At 34.8% G+C, this 18,057-nt stretch overlaps 1 protein-coding gene across 1 annotated transcript; it reads left to right on the top strand.

The window, feature by feature from the left end:
* The first annotated feature begins 4,739 nt into the window (after positions 1–4,739).
* LOC111511016 (uncharacterized) lies at positions 4,740–13,621 on the top strand. Its single transcript, XM_023167016.2, has 2 exons — positions 4,740–4,848; positions 10,852–13,621. Exons 1-2 carry the CDS (start codon positions 4,840–4,842, stop codon positions 11,350–11,352), a joined length of 510 nt encoding a protein of 169 aa, XP_023022784.2. The 5' UTR covers positions 4,740–4,839; the 3' UTR covers positions 11,353–13,621.
* Positions 13,622–18,057: the final 4,436 nt, after the last annotated feature.

The following is an 18,057-nucleotide window of genomic DNA, read 5'->3' as shown; positions in this document are numbered from 1 at the left end:
TATAAAGTTACCAGAGCTGGGTCGCTTAGACAGTATATGCCGAAAAAACCCAAGAAGTGGGGAATAAAAATGTTTGTAAGAGCTGGAGTTTCTGGTTTTGTTTACGACTTTCTGTTTTATGGTGGTGAAAATACTTTTGAGAGTTATGCTTTTTCAGAACAAGAAGAATCATTTGGTATATCTGGAAAAACAGTTCTGGCTTTATGCCAAACAATAGCTCATAAACCATGCTCAGTGGTGTATTTCGATAATTTTTTTGCGTCTATAAATTTGATATCCTACTTACGAAGCAATTATGGAATACTTTCTTTAGGTACACTAAGATCAAATCGATTGGCCGGCTGCCAATTCAGCTCCGATAAGGATCTACTGAAAAACGGACGAGGTCACTTTGAGGAACTATGTGACAATAACAATAAAGTAGCAGTAGTGAAATGGGCGGATTCAAAGTGTGTAACCATTGCTAGTTCTTATGTCAGTTCACAACCCATATCTTCTATAAAGAGATACTCGAAGGAAGCGAAATCTAAAATTGATGTTCAATGCCCTCAAATAATCAAACATTACAATCAACATATGGGAGGTGTGGATCTAGCTGACATGTTAGTTGCTCTATATCGTACTGGCTATAGAACACATAAATATTACATGTGCATATTTTCTCAGTTATTAGATGTGTGTATCAATAATGCCTGGATATTTTATAGAAGATAATTTCAGCTTCTCAATGGAGGGCAAAACTCTAAACACCTATCTTTGAAAGAATTTCGGATCAATGTGGCCAATGCAATTTATAACAAAAACCGCAAAGGCAGACCTCCTGTACTAACTCAGAACATAAACAGAATAAACAAGCCGGTTATTCAAAGACCTCTTGATGATGTAAGGTTTGACCAAGTCGGTCATTTTCCAAAATTTGGGGAAAAAAAGAGGTGTCGCAATTGCAAGACTGGAATAACAACTGTTACTTGCAGCAAATGCAATATGAATATGTGTTTCACAACAAAAAAAAACTGTTTTCTAGATTTTCATTCACAATAAATAATAGATTATTGTTAAGTTGTTGATGTGCAATATAATATACACACATAATTTGCTGTTTTAGTCTTTTTTATATCTAATGAAATTTCTTCTTATTCATAGCAATGTTAATTGAAATACACATTGATGCTTGAGCCATCAACTGGTACTCTTCAGGCAATGTGAATTATAATTAACATTCTGTATTTTTTTTTGCAAATATATGAGACGAAAAAATATGCATGATAAAGTGTTTCTAGGACGCTCAAGAAACCAATAAAATTGCTGAAAAAATTCTAGGTGTCAAAATATACATTTGCCAAGAAGAGGGTTAAGTCATAATCGGTAGGAAAATCAACAAACTTGTAAAAATTGATTCATTTTGAGTAGCCAGGATTTTCCAGAATATGTTTCACATGTATAATTACACAGCTGCACATTCTGGCCTGTACGGAGTAGATTTCATCAAAATTAGATCCATAGTTTTCAAGCTATGAAGCACTAAGTATAACGGTGGCGGTTTGGCTCACTGATAAGAGTTGCAGGTGTAGTGCCAAAACCACATTTCAAACCACTAAATTTTTGGGGTGTCACTGCCATTGACTACATTGGTCATCAGTCTCTTGTTCTGGGTAGGCCATATCAATAACTTCCCGAGCCACCTAGGGAGCATCATTGCTAGTCGCAGTCCGTCAGCCATGTAACGTTGCAAATTCCTAAACTACTAATTCCAGTCCTTCTCTCAGAGAGACTTTCATCAGTCTATTGAAATGAAATCACTAGTTATTAGCCTCAAGTAAGGTTTGTAAATACCAAAATGGTCCCGATTAATTGTTGAAATGAGTCGATATTGATTGGTAATTATATGTTTAGGAAATCACTTATTATTTGTGGTCGTGCATTTGATTTTTCTACTTTCTCAATAGATTACAAACTCTAGCATTCAGTAACAGTGGCGTACTCCGGCGAATTGCCCAAGAGGTAGTACGTCTAACTCTTGATCCTTACTTTTATTTTACTCATCCAGATAAGTTACTACGTTAATCGAAGTATTTTTCAGGATCTGGTCGTATTTATACCTTGACAGATGAAAAACCAATAAGTAGTTGTATTTAATGTTTCGAAGCCCATCTTCAGGACTGAAAAAAATCAATCCAAAATTTTCCAGTTTTCTCCTTCGTTTCAGTCAATTTTAAAACCTTCTCGACAGTTGCCAATGGTGTTTTCGATTGTTAAATACTTTTATATGAATGTTAATGAATAACTTTTCAAAAATTCGATGAACCTAACCTAACCTTTGAGATTAGTCTGTTGCAATTTTTCCATTATTTGTATTTTTGTTCGAAGAGGGTAGCCAAATACGATCTGCTTTGATGAACTGCATGAAATAGAAATATGAGAATATATGCTCATTTTCAAGCTAAAATACGCCTCTTAGCGTGTAAATTATTGGCACCGTCTGATTTTAAAATGTACCCTGACAAGTTGGATTCTCTGAATGTCTAGTTCTGATGTAAACTCGATGTTATGTCTTACGCACTTTTGATGGTCTTGAAGTTTCACCAATGAATATAACTTTCACCACAAGAACACATCTTGTTAGGTTTTTTTTAAATTTCCATTATAAATGACCGGAACCGCATGCAAAAGTCAAAATTATTATTCTAGGTATACCTTATTCACGTTCAAAATTGTTAGTATTTCAAGAATTCGTGATTTTTCTCAACAAATGTAAACTACTCATTTCTATGTATCTAGATTACCTTCAGTTCAATCAGTAAGTGAGATGTAAATTATACTACTTATATAAGTAAAATCAGTACTACATTCCATATATTTTGTAGGAGAAGAATTGAATATTGACAAATTATTAAAAATTGTGTTGCAAAGAAAAGACACTATTAAGCTATATGATGTGAGTTTTGAGTGGTCATCATGATGTGTCAACAGGTCACTGACTCTAGTTTGCATCAATAAACAAGACTGAACTAGTAATTTATGTAACAAATCCCGAAATTATTGTTTTTTGGACGAGTAGACAAAATTCTGCGAGACCAAACAAAACTTTTTTCGGACGTGTTGCCCACACTATTTTTTCGGCAACCGTGTGGAATAACAGATCAACGAGAAACAGTTCTTCATTATATTTCTTCGTGGAACAAAATTTCGAACATTTAAATTCTCATTCGGAATAAATATTGAGATTCTAACAAAAAATAGGTCTTAACAGAAACACTCATTCTCATTTATATTATCGAGAAATTGCTAATATTGGAGGGACTCAATTTATCTGAAATGCTTGGTATATTTAAATGTCTTTTATTGAGGTCAAAACATGTTGAAGTTTTCGTTTCACATCAATTGTTTACCTCTGATGATGGCAATTTCAATTGGCAATTTCAATTTTTTATCTATATATCCTTCAGCCACATTGACAGACTTCCAGTCACCGTGTCTCCTCAAATTTGTGATGTTTTCACCATTATCAGCAGATAGCATTGCTGAAATTCAACAACTGTTATGATCCGTGTAATTAACAAAATTGGGTATATTTAAAAATTCTGCGATTCAGCGGGTTTCCTTGCCCAACTACAACAGAATTTCTCTCAATATGTGTTTTTGAAATCTGGTATTTCCTACCACTAAAATAGTATATACTTTTTGACATAGATTACAAGCTCCACAAGATGGAGGATTTGACAATTTCAGAGTTTTGTGCCAAATAAGTCAAAATTACATTATCTGTAACAGTTTGTCATTTCTTCATATCCATCATCTCCAAGAAAAAATCATAAACGTCTTCGTTTTCAAACAATAATTGTAATGTAGTAGTAGCTGCTGCCTACGTTGGTGATTTTGTAATCCACTGTCGGTCGTTATTTCGCTGCTATGGTAATTACCAACTACATTCATCAAAAACATACCTACCGAGATTTTCATATTCATAATGATAACAACGATGTGATTCTTCCCGGCCGGGCCCAGCAAGTAAGTATTTCCCGGACGAGGCCAGAAAAATATGTTTCTAAATCTAAAGAAATGAATTTTGAATGAATATACCTACACAGTAGGTTGCATGGACTAACGCCTATCAGAAAACAACTACTCCACTGGCTAATACCACCAACGGAACAACCAAAAAATCAAAAAATTTTAATATTAACACAAGATGAAAAAAATATTATCAAGAAATGAAAATTAAAAAGATTCCAAACCAAGTTACTTCACGACGTTTCGATTGTTAGTATCCACAATTAGTTAGTATCCAGTTATCACCCGAAGACGATTGTAGATACCAACAATCGAAACGTCGTGAAGTAACTTGGTTTGGAATCTTTCTTATTTTCAATTTTCGTTTCTTGGTAATTTTTTTTTCATCTTATGTTAACATTTCAATTTTTTTATTTTTTGGTTGTTGTTTGTATTTTAATTCCTTGTAATTTCAGTTTTATTGTTTATTATAATTGTTATTTTTCAGCTGATCTTTTTATTTTTTTACAAATTCTTTCAAACATTTCAAATCAACCGAACTAATGAAATTGTCATTTACTTCTGCAACATACCGTATATGAGTGGAGAACTGGACCGCTATCAAAACAAAAACTTTTCTCCAGTGAATGGATCCATTAAAACACTAACAAATAGTGGTCGTCGCATGACCAATCACTTTTGATTTCACATTGAACTTGAAGTAAAGTGATTTATTTGAAAGTAGGGGAATATTTTGTTATGTCATGCCGCTGATGGCAGTATTTCTTCAGCTTCTCGGAGAGAACGTCAAAAACAGATAGGTTGTGACAGTTGCAAGTTCTTTCGAAAATGGCACTGGTTAGTATGATTTATTTGAATTACGTTTAGAAATTTGGAACCTTTTTTTTGTTAAGCTCCCAAGTAGAAAATATTAATTTTAAAACAATGTGGGTATTTGAAAACTCTTCAGTTTGAGATTTTTATAAAGTCAGTATACAAATAATAAATACCTACTTTTATCGTGGATTTTCATCTAGTAGCAACCAATTCCACCACATTTGACAATACCTGAAATTTTTTCAAAATATTATTGTTTTATGATTTAATATTTTTTCACCGTACTATATTTTTCAACAAATCAATTAACAAATTTGAATATGGCTTCATATAAATATGAATATGGCCAATAAAATGAGTAGTCAGAAGACTTTCTTGATTGAATACGTTTGTTTTAAGGTGGTTGACAATGTTTCGTGGTGTATTTCATTAGTTGGGACTTCCATTGTCTAATATGATATAAATTGATTTGAAATCTCTGAAAGAATCCGTAAAAATTAAAAAGATTAGCTAAAAAATCAATTATATTAAGCAAAGAAACTGAAATTACAATGAAATGAAATACAAGCAACAAACAAAAAATTGAACTATTAATACGAGATGCAAATTAAAAACTATCAACAAGAAATGAAAATTAAAAGATTCCAAGTCAAGTTACTTCGCGACGTTTCGATTGTTAGTATCCACAATCATCTTCGGGTGATAATTCGAACAGGTGAAAAAGGCTGAATTTCCATGGATATAGCACGAAAGGAAAGCCGGTTTCTCGTAAAGAAGATCTATCTGAAAGTTCAGAAAGTGCATTTTGAGAATTCTTTTTCACATTCCATTCACAGAAAAGTTTATTCTGTAATCAACTTTGAAAGGTACATTTAGTGAGAAAGATATTTAATAGCTGATTTCTCCAAAAATGATGATTTTTTGGACCTAATACCTGAAGAAGTAAATGTAGCTTCAATTTTAAAGAATTATAAATTAGGAATTTATTCGAACGGTTTTATTTCTGAAGTATTTTGTTTTTGAAAGAATTTGTATTGAAAACGTTGAAGTTCACGGAACTACGTAATTTTTCTCAACTGGGATTCAATAGAAAAATGTAAAAACAAGATTAGTATTTAGCCGAAAAATAATATACAATATTTCATTGGATTGCACATGCAACTTTACAAGCAGATTTGTATTTCTGTTAACAAATAATCTTGATATCAATTCCAAAATACCATGAGTTTTTTGCAACTTCTGCAATATTAAGGATTTGAAAATATGTGACCAGATATTTGAAAACTGTTTGTCACTCCAGCCAAGACTTCAATATTAGTAAATGTGTCCACTTTTCATATATTTTGACTACAGAACGAGTAACGAACTGGATGACCGCGAATGTAAATGATTATCCAAGCCTCAGTACTATGATAATAATCAATCTAACTATGTTATGAATATAAAGGGCTCTTCTTAACAAAATACTTGGATCCTTAACAGTGTAACCTTTCAACAAACAGATCATATTGAGCAGTTTAGTCCAGTCAATGACAATTTTCCCGTATAATTCTGCCAAACAGCATCGACATTTATAAAAATTCAGATTCAGGTTCAAAGTTCAAAGTATAATCATTTGTTTGAACGGTTCAAAAGGTGAACGTGAAGTGGAAAGAGAGTTTCTGTAGTTTTTCAAAATAGTGTCTTTCAATCGTATTTAAAAGGTGATTTTCATATTCATTTTGTCACCGAAAAAAGAGGGATCAACATCCTTTTTCGTCATTATTCAGTTTTGATGCTAGTACACTCATCGAAAACAGAAATGAGGACTTTTCCAAGATCCTCAAAAGAGGTTTTATGAGTTTCCTTTGGAAAATGCATTGTTTCTTGATTACTTTGCGTATTTTGCCGTTTGAGGAATAAGAACCACCTATTAAGCTGTTGCCCCATTTCTATTGGGTCTACAGGCAACAGAAACTTACCATTATTTTCATTTTTGACAAGCTACATTCTCATTGAGAATGATTTTCCCGATAAAATACTTACTTTTAGTGTAATTGCGAAAAAAGGTCGGAAAACTTGGGTTTATCGGTTGAAAAATCAACATATTCACTCATTAATGAATTGAAAAGTATTGACTTTCAGAAGAAACTGGTTGGAAGTTGCTTAGAATTTATTAGTCTACTACAGTCATCTTGTAAGTAGAGGGTAGGTAGAACATTTATTCAAATTTTCGTTCGAATCGGTTCCTCTACTTTCAATTGAATTGAATTTCGTTTCAACACTCTGATGTAAACGGTCAACGGTGTTTATTTCATTGTTACGCAGATTTATTTCTCTTCATAACGTTGAAAGCTGATCGCTCAACTTCATTCATGTTATCTAGAGTGTGAAAAGAATGTATTATGAGTTAAGTATATGTTTTAAGTAGATTAAATTAGCTGATCTAATTTCGTTGCCCTCGATATTAGAAACAATACCTAAAAATTCATATAAAATATATTTTATTGAAATCGATATTACAGGTGAGTTGATGGTTAGAATCAATTACTACTTCGCCCACCACATTGCATTGATTTTTATTGGCAGTGGTCCAAACGAAACACCAGATCTCAGTATCAAAAATACGTTGACGTTTTTGATTTCGATTATTTGGAACAAATATGACGTTATGAAACAAATGACACAAGCGCATCTCCTCCATTATGAACACTGTTGCCAGTTGAATTAATATAATTCACTCCATAGCGCCATCTGGAGGCAAATAAGTCATTGGTGTTCAATATCAAAACGTGTGACTGATAATTAAGATAATAAAATATTCATCATATACAATATTTAGCCATAATAAACGTTCTGATGTATTGTAAATCTGTTACACTTCAAATGGAATTTTTCAATATATAAATTCTGAAGAAGCAGGTGAACGAATATCTTTGTAAAGATAAAAAATGCTTTTATTGGCCTTGGAGGAAAATTGAGAGACACGCCCAAGAAGCCCATTCTTAATCTCCAAAACATAGTAGGTACCTGTTATTATCACAAATATGTACCAAACCACTCCACCAACTCTAACAGATGTCATAGTACAACAGATATCAATTAACTCTCATTATGTATAAGGTAACTAGAAAGTGGACGATGGACAGTCTTTCTCAGGAGATAATAATAATAATAATGATAATTGGAATTGGATCATTTCTCTTTTGGGCTGCTGCCCGAGCAGCTGATGAACTCGGTATAGTTTTCGACACTGAACGAGGTGACCACAACTTTGTCACCGAGTTGGAACCCGTTCAGCAAAAAGCTCATATAAAAGCCGCAGAGATCACCTCACTTCTGCGGAAACACAAGGATAAGCCAATGCATGGGGTCTTCTTCAATAACATTGGAGACCTTGACTAATCAAAGCGCCTGACTTTCGCTTTCCTCAGGTCGAGTGGTCTGAAGTCGGAAACTGAGGGGTTCATCATGGCTTGGCAGGATGGTGTCTTCAACGTCTTAGTCTACCGCAGTCGCGTGATGGGTATAGAGGTTCCTGACACAAGGTGCAGGGCCTGCCGCGAGGCGCCCGAGACCCTAATGCACCTGCTATCAGCATGTCCAGTATATGCGGTCTCGGCCTATATCCATCGACATAACGCGACCCTGAGAGTAATATATTACCATCTACGGCACTATTACGGTATTGACGAGACACCGGTGTTGCCCTAGGCGCCGGGGGATATTGAATCTCCGTTGTGGGGAACGAGAAGTGCCGAATTTATTGGAACTATTCGTTCATACATACAAGTTTATTAGCTTGTATGTATTAAGCTAATAAGCTTGTATGTATGAATCGATATTTTCTCTTCGAATTCAGCACTCTCTATTCAGAACACTATGTCAAGATGGTTGTTTTGATTATTGGAGTCCTTGGTAGAATGATGGCCTCTCTACTCTCAAATCTTAAAATCATACCGGCTTGCCGCAGTAAGGCTGAAATCTTAGCCGGACAGATGCAGAAGGCTGTCATTCTTGGCTCAATGCGATTGCTCAGTGTACATGATTCTCGGACCCAATGATCACTTACCCCACGGTGTGGGGAATGGTCATTGGTTGATAATGCTGGCGCGCCCTCCCGAATGTATCGCGGCTTCGTGGAATAGGGACTGACCAGCGCACACTACGGTGTAAAAAAATTATAATAATAAATGTCTTCTATTAATTTTCAGTTAGGTATATTCATACATGTGAACTAAAAAAGTAATCGGCAACGGAAGGTGCAGACTTCTGTTCTTCCACCTAACCCAAAACAGACTAGTAAATGAAAAATCAGAACAAACACAAAAAAACATTGATTACTTCCAAATGCACCTACATTACAAGGAATATAAACATTGTTTTCACTAAATTATTTAATCTCAGTTCAAATTGAACTGGAGATGAAGAGTGGGAAAAATTAACAGGATTTTAAAAATGAAAATAGAACTTACTATATATCGAGAAATCTGATGATACGCGTCCGGAAAGTCGACAACGAGGGTTCTTTCAACTCTGGTAATATTTTTTTCATTTATTTGGTGATGTGAAAAAAAAAATGAAGGTCTGTAAAATTCCATGTGAAATATTGGGGGAAGAAAACATTTTCGTCGAATGTTAAAATTATGTACCACCATATCCTTAAATATTGGAAAGGCTTCAATATTTCGAGCGATCATCAATATAGGGTTCGGAAACAAGGATCAACAGGCAACATTCGATCGTATGTCACCCATAACGCGATCGCGAAACACGGAGACTCATGAGCTGTTACTAGTGTCCGACCGAAAGTTCGGTTTCGGTCGAGTTTCGACAAAAAAACGGGTTTCGGTTTCGGCGCCAAACCTGCCGAAGCTACGACTGAAACCGAAACTGCATTTGGGAGTTTCCGCGCTGTGATCGGTCATGTTCGGCGCGTTGAATTTCATACAATCGACGAAGACATTTTGCCGCTTCCACGTGCCTAATCATGTCGTGACTATTGTGATATTAGGTATCAACTCAAATAAGTAATTTTATGTTTAATATTTTTGAAAACCCATCAATGATATTCAAAAGAAAAATCAACACCTACTCAAATGAAAACCTCACCTATTTTAAGTATATTTGAGGTGCAATCAATATTTTTTCTTGAATAAGGGTTTTTTATGTTTATTATCAATAAGTAAAAATGTCGAAAAGTGCATAACGTTGTGATTTAAAGAAAAAAAAATGGAGACTGACTGATTATAATAACGTTTTCTTTCAGGAAATCATATTGTCTCCAACTCTCTTTTTATTGTATATCAACGACCTATTAGAAAAAATCTAGAATTCAATATTTAGCTTTGCTGACAACAGGTTATCTCGTCACTCCATTTGGATTCCAGGACATTGACTGCAGATGCACATCTTCACCGGCAGCAGGAAGTTGTATATCTCAATGCCGGCATAGAGGAGATTTCGGGATGTTCAAAAATGCGAAGGAAACCTAGACATCGGTTTTCTCTAAAAAGATAACAGTCTCCGAACCGGATTTAATAAAGTCAGAATAGACAATTCCAAGGTCATGTCGCTAGAATTACAAAGGCTGCTTCTCAAAAGCTTAGAATACTGTTCCGAACCGAAAAACTACAAAACCCAGCAACTTATGAAGCTTATGAAGCTTGATAATTGTGGCTGCTCATTGTTTTGACGTTCAAGTCAGCACATCTCGAACTTCACTGTTCATAAACTCCTTCATTTGGAGAACTGCTTTTATGTAGAATAAACTTCCTGAGAAAGTTTTTCCAAATGAATTTAATCTCCAGCGATTCAAATCCAATGTGATTCGCTACTTTCGTGCTTGGGGAGTTTCCTGTAGTGCTTGTGTTGTGTCCTTAAAGAAGCCAAGTCAGTTCAAATCGTGATGAATCAATATTTATTGACAGCGTTGAAAAATTATCTTGTGAATTCAATTACATGGTATCAAAATGTTAGATTAACTACCTAAAAATTGATTTAGCAACATTCAATCGTATCTCAGATTCTTTATTTTATTTTCAGACCAACAATGGAAAGAAGATCCTTTGCGTCCTGCTGACGATCACAACAATAACAATTGCCACCCGTCAACATCGCACCCCATCATCCACCTACCATCAAGAGACAGACTTTCCTTCGTCGAAGAACTACCTGGAAGGATCCCTGACATTCGACAAACATCCCGTGCATGTATCTGCGGGGTTTCACTTGAAACCGCCCCCAAGGGTGCGCGTGCCGTCCCTACCACCCCTCGATTTTCTGATGCGACGGGAGCCTTTCCCGAGACCTCCCTTCTCTCCTAGTTTCCTGTTCATCCCGAACACTATAGAGCAAACGGCTGAAACGCAGGGCCAGATAGAGGAGTATGAGAAGGCATTACGCGAGGAGAGATTAGAGCAGGGGCAGGATAGAGCCACCACTCAGGGGCGGTTTTCGGAGGTGGAAGATCTGGAAGGCACGACGCAACCCACCCACTTCGTTAGCATGAGAGGCAAAGAGTACAATTATAATTATTCTGTTTGAGGTGAATTTGTCGATACTAAAGTAACAATTAACAAATAGCGACTACAAATTAGCGAGAAGTAATCGGGGAAATTGTGAAAAACACCTTTGAAATGTCTTGGAACATTGAAATATTGTTATATTCTTTTATATGTTATGGAAATTCATACATGATTTCCATGAATCTCAAGATCACAAACATTATGAATTTCAGTGAAATCGAAAAGAATACGCGATGTTTTGGTGATGCATGTAGCCGCGTCAAGTAGGTCGTCTATCATTGACAAATGAAAGTTTAGTGATTTGCCTACTCTATTCATACTATATTCAAACATTTTACTTTCTGACTATCGAACAAATAATCAGTCTATGAGTCGACAACTTCTCTTAATGTACTTCGATCCAAATTCTTAATATTTCCGAAAATAAATGGTCATAAACATCAATACCGTTAAAGTTTTGTGGTTTACTGATTTCCAGGACTTATTCTGACTCACCCCTTGTCAAAAAAAATCATTTCAGAATCACTTTCAGAGCAAATAAAAATTTATAATAATGGCATTAACTCGTGGGAGCTATTCTCCATCCAATAATCATATCACAGAAATAGTATCAAATCTCCTTCAAGAGAGCGCCACTGATGTAAAGAATTCAGTATCTCAAAAATTTCAACACTGTTGAATAGAGGGACGAAAATCTAAGGTTTCAATGAAAAAATCTGCAACCTCTCAAATACTCTACAGTGGTGAGATTGATGACGAATCTGGGACGCTTATCCGGACCACAGAACTATAACTTAGAGTTATAGTTCTGCGGGAAGGACCGCAAGTCTAGACACAAAAGATACAAAAAGAAGAAGAAGAATCCCGTTTCAAAACCTCCTGAACTGAACGCTGTAAACACTTGATCCATGTTTCACTAAAATTGAGAAAATGGCGACAATACCTTCTTTGACAGCTTTGACACATGCCTATATAATTGTAGTGGACCAAATCTGATTACTTCCAGTAATACTATGATATTAAAAAAATAGTATTTCCAAAACTAGCTACAATCTTCGTAAACACTTACAAAAGTATGTGAATCAACTGCCGTAAGTACCGTTTCAAAGGTGCGTACATCCAATAGTATTATGTTATTCATTGCATGCTCCGGTTTCAAAACTTGTTAGATCCTGTTCGTATGTGAACGGTTTCTTTACTGTTTACGTACACATACGATTTTTGTCAGTAGATGTTTGAACGTGAAGTAGTCTTGTTGTGATTTAGTGTGTTTGCGGTTTAAAAATAAAGCTAAGATTCCAGAGATCGTTGAGAATAAAGTGCAGGTCAAAAAAAGTTTTCCGACGTCGATGCACTTTTGAAAACACATTATGGCCCTGATTGGGCCATAATGTGTTTTCATGAACTATTCCAGATGATGATAATAATTCTGACGCAAACGTTGTTCCAAATGAGTTAAATATTACAGAAGATGAGGACTTGCAAGTTCAAAACATTTAACATTTTGAACCTGTTTTTGCTTAAATGAGAGACTGTATTTTTGTTTTGAAAGTTGAGTTGAATAAACACTATTTTTGCATTACGTACGTCTTTTTCAACTTCTTAACCATTCAGATAAATTTTCAAAGCTGTATAAATCCACAATATGTTTCCAAAACTCGTTTAAATAACTCTGCAAAACATTCTCTAATATTTGTTTGCTGACCGTATATTAGTTTTAAAGGACAACCTACAAATAACAAATCAGTCACACAAACCTACTTGATTTTCAAATTAAAGGTATCAGAAAAGTTGAATTTTCTCGAAATCACTTCTGATGGATTCAACAAGTTTTGGAAACGGGCGCCTCACTTAGACTAATGTAAAAGTCCTTACATAGTAAATACTTCATTTGGGAGCCGAGGGAACTAAAACGAGTAGGAAAAATTAAGAGACAATTCATTGGTTTCAATAACGATTTACAGTATCTTTAACGTGAAGAAAGTCAAGTGTTTTGGGACTTTACATTACATAAGGCATTCGGCAGTGAACATTTTTACCTTTTTTTAATAAAGACAATTGGATGTAATTAATAACTGCAATTTCGCAATTGTTAATTGTTACTTGCTAATTGAATGTGAACACATTCAGAATCTCATTTATATGTTATATAGTTATTGAGTTCTTAGTATAAAATTACAGAGCACGTGGCAGACTGATAACCAATTATTGTATTCATCAAATCAATCAAGGTACGGGTATTATGTAAGTTGATAATAAAGATACACCTTTTCATCAACGTGATCAAACATTTTATTGAGAATACCCTACCTTTCAGAAACTAGTTCTTCAAGCTTTAGTGACGTACTTTCACTATACAGTGTGGTCCATTAAATTGGCGACAAATGAAAAAAGGTTTCGTTCGTTATTCAATCGAAATTTGCAAACCGCTAAAAATTGGGACATGTTCGATAACCATCCACAGGCAGGCACCTAGAATGACTACAAGTTGTAGAGCATACAGGGCAGTTCAAAAAATAATAAATTAGTTCATGAATGAAGTGAATTCATTCAGAGTAAAATAGAACCATGTCCTCTTATTCAGATTACTGATATTTCGTGAAAAAATTTGAGTAACACCAGTATGACATATTTTTTTCAGTATTCTGAATAATTACATATCCGAAGTAGCCACAGTCTGGTAAAATCTCTCCCAAATTGAAGGTCGCCGATAGAATTCAGGAGTTTTCATGAAGATTCGAGAAAGGATAGTCGATGAATATTACACCACGCACATTCCAAAATACCGAGGCTGTAATCTTTCCAGCCGATTGGTGGAGCTGAATGTACCACTTACTAGTTTGTGTGAAACACGTTGGGTGGAGCGCCATGATTCTGTCATCAAGTTCCTCGAAAACATTAAAAAAAATTGCAGAAGCATTCTATTGCAGAATAGCGGGATGCTAATTCGGCAAGTAAAGCTCAAAGTTTGTTGTGGTCCATAAGCAATATTCAATTTATTATGGCTCTCACCTGTCTCGCGAATTACAAAATGAAGAAATTGACATGATAACAGCTTGTGACCTTGTAGCAAATACAATTAGCGCTTTGGAAATAAATCGGTCGCAGAATCATTTTAACAATGTTTTTGCCCAAGCAATGAAGGTTGCTTAGGAATTAGGGGTAGAAATTACAATACCACGTATCGTAGCAAGACGAGCGCATCGTTCAAACCATCCGAATACCACGCCCAATGAGTATTATAAGACCACAATATTTTACCGGCTTCATGATGAAGTTTCAGCAGATATCTTGGAAAAGTTATCGGACGAATTATTAAATTGCTTCGATTTGCAGCTACTGTTTTACCCCACACAACACTATTTCCGACTATTCAGTGCTTGCTACAGATACTTCTCTCTTCCAGTGGCTTTAGCAAGCGCTGAAAAGATATTTACGTGCTTGAAGAGAACCAAAACGTGGCTACGAAACCGGATGAGTGAAGACCGATTAAATGGCCTTTGTTTATTGAATATGCATCGGGATCCAACACCAACTCCTGAAAAAGTCCCCAAAATAGTTGGAAAAAATCGTTACAGAATTGATTTTATAATATAAATTGAAATATTAAAATAGTTTGCTGCGGCCCCCCCGAGAAAAGCTTCTGGATACGTCCATGACCAACACGTTATTCTTTTGACATCTTTTCAATGTCATCTAACTCACGCATTTCCACTTTCCGATCATTCAAAATGATTTTGTGGAGTTTTTTATGTTTTCTGGTTTTACTGTCTCATTTAGACGTCCACTGCGTTATTCTGCATCATCGGTATTTCTACGGCCACGTTTTAAGTCAGCAAACCAAGGTTTACGTGTTGATTCTGATGAAGCGGAGTCCTTAAAACACTTTTCAAGGCATTGCTTCGCTTGAACAGTATTCTATCCCACCAAGAAGCAGTGTAAAATTAGAAAACGAGATTGTTTTTGATCCATTGTTTTGAAAAGTAGTGTCACTCTTAACACAATAACTCAAGAAACTTATTAGTAGAACATCATGAAATTTCAACAGATTTCTTTTGAATGTTAGTACTAAATGAAAAAGCAGTGAATACAATAAGACTAACGCCGAGACTTTTCAGCCCATGTAATACTCTTTTTTTTCGAAGTATTTGTGCAAATTATTACTTACAAGTTGGGTTTTCCTTTCAAAACCTTTAGGCAGATAAATAATTAATCACAATGAAACTAAGAAAAAATTAAATTACATAAAACTTGGACTAAACACTGTAAACACTAGAAGCGGCGAAAGTGGAAAGGTAATTACTACCTTACATACCTGTTCAAACACTGCTCAACTCAAGAAACAAAAAAGTCAACTGGAACAAATAAAGAGGCCAATGGTTTATAGAACGATTGTCATTGGCTCTACATAGAAGAACAAGAGTTCTGAGAACCTGCTTTACATTAATATTTTTTTGATTTCTCAGGTATATTATGAATGTGATTTATTTGACTTGAAGAAAAGTCTACTGATTAATTGGCTTTTGTCAAGTTTTGTGCATATATAAGTACATTACGAAGTGAATATTCAACACATAAAAGAAGTAATTGATAACTTTGCAATTGTTAATTATTGCTTCCTAATTGAGTGCGAAAAAATCCGAAATCAAAAGCATATTCAGCTGTTAGTTTGTGATGTAAAATCACAAAGCACATGTCAGTTCTAATAACCAATTACTTTATTCATCATTCAAATTATGTAAGTTGATATTAAAAATACAGCTGTCTATCAACGTGAAAAAACATTTTTTTTAATTGCCCTACCTCATGGAAAATAGTTCTTCAATATTTAGTTACATACTTTTTCTCTAAGGGTGTGTCTATCTATGTACAGAGTGACTCGTACAAAAAAAGTGTGTCCAGAAGAAGATGATTTGCCGTTGAATGAACCAGATCAACGATTTCACAAAAATACCATTTCAAAATTTTGAAAGAATACTTATGTCTGTTTACTATTCGCAATATCGGTGTGTCATATGCCCGATCATTTTTTGTAAAAGTATTATCAGACACGAAATTGAGAAATTGAGGTATAATTATGTGATTCTACATTTGCCCGGGTGTACGTCTGGAGTAATATACTAGAACGTCAGTTCTGCTTCTGAATCATTGGTTGTTTTTTCTCAATATATTCATCCAAGCTGCTCTTAACTTCAGGTTTTTAAGAATACGAACAATCTTTCCCAACACATATCCATTATTAAATTTTCAGAAAGCTGAAAAAACAACTCTTATTTCCTTCGTTTTCTGAGGTTATACCATTATGAAGTAAAATACCGAGTTTAATGTACCTTCAAAGAGTCTTTGTCCTGTTATGATTTATTTTACTAGCCATAAAAGTATACGTAAACCCAAACTTACACTTGATTAACGACGACTGTCATTAAAATTACCAAAACAATATCTCCTCAATACAAAACTTCATAAGATGAAAATTTGTTAAGATTCAGTCCAGTGAGTCACCTCTAATAAGATGGCATAGTGATATAACTATATAACATATTGGTGATGTCACAAAGTCGTAATGTTCATTTGAATACGTTATTGCGTTTTGAGCTATCCTTTCGACGTGCTTACTCAGAGACAAGTAGATGGTGGAGTGTCACGCGACAGTTGTAACTTGGCTCCACAGTTTCACAGTCAAATTTTCCAACACGGTTCCACGAAATATTCCCGTACGTAGATGAAATTTGTACTGTTGGCTACGTGCTGGCTATTTTGTTAGGTTCCAGATAGAGTCATTCTTGTAAATATTACTAGCTATCTCTGATTGATATAATTTGGTCTAGCCGAGAGAGAGAGAGAAAATATCTTTTGACGAGAATTTGGGATGAGATTGATGGGAACGGAAAAGATGAAACAGTGGAAATAACACTGGACAGAGAAAAAATATTTTACTTATTTGTGGATATATATTACACGACAGATTAATGACACCTAGCTTTGAGCTTTCAGTTAGTTTGTTTATAATCACGTAGATTGTGCGTGATAAAAACGTATATGAGGTGTAGTTTTTGGAATTACCATGGATCTTCATAAGGTAACGGCCGAATCAATCAGAAAAGTAAAATACAGAAGTAAACTATTATCAATATCTCAAGCTACAAGTATATTTCAGTCAATAACCTGTATTCAAATTTGAAATCCAGTTGTTTTCTTTATCTCATATAACATAATAATTCGCATTTTCAATATTTGATAGTGAAGTGTTTCAAATTCCAAAAAACAGAAAAGAACAGTGACGCGATAATACAGAATGAGTAGTGTTATGGATGATGAGAGGACAGTTACCACGGACTAGGACAGTTACTATAATAGAACAAAAGAGGCAACGTGAGAAAGATATTTTATTGCTCTGAGTGAGCAACTGAAAGTACACCGAGCCACCACCAACAAGAAAAATAATCTGATGGCTCAGATTTCGATATTCTAATTGTTTTTATGCATTTATGAGATTAAGTGATGTTGACAGTAACAGATGATAGTAAACGGTGAATTCCCTGAAATTTCCCTAGCACATATCCCAAGGAGTATCCGATTCACAAAAAAATCACCCAACGATTGTCCAACAATACATTGTGACATCTGGAAATGTTGTTATACTGTGAAACACATGTCGCGAATATCTCACATTGAAGTGTTTTTTTAATACGCTTCAATTCAATTTCATTTTTGGAGTTGACAA

The sequence above is a fragment of the Leptinotarsa decemlineata genome, unplaced genomic scaffold (genome assembly GCF_025532065.1).
Source record: "Leptinotarsa decemlineata unplaced genomic scaffold, Ldec_3_MD MMD2_P_RNA_scaffold_5, whole genome shotgun sequence".
In the NCBI taxonomy this organism is placed as follows: Eukaryota; Metazoa; Arthropoda; class Insecta; order Coleoptera; family Chrysomelidae; genus Leptinotarsa; species Leptinotarsa decemlineata.
The sequence above is the reverse complement of the archived record's forward strand: the minus strand, read 5'-3'. Positions and strand labels throughout refer to the sequence as shown.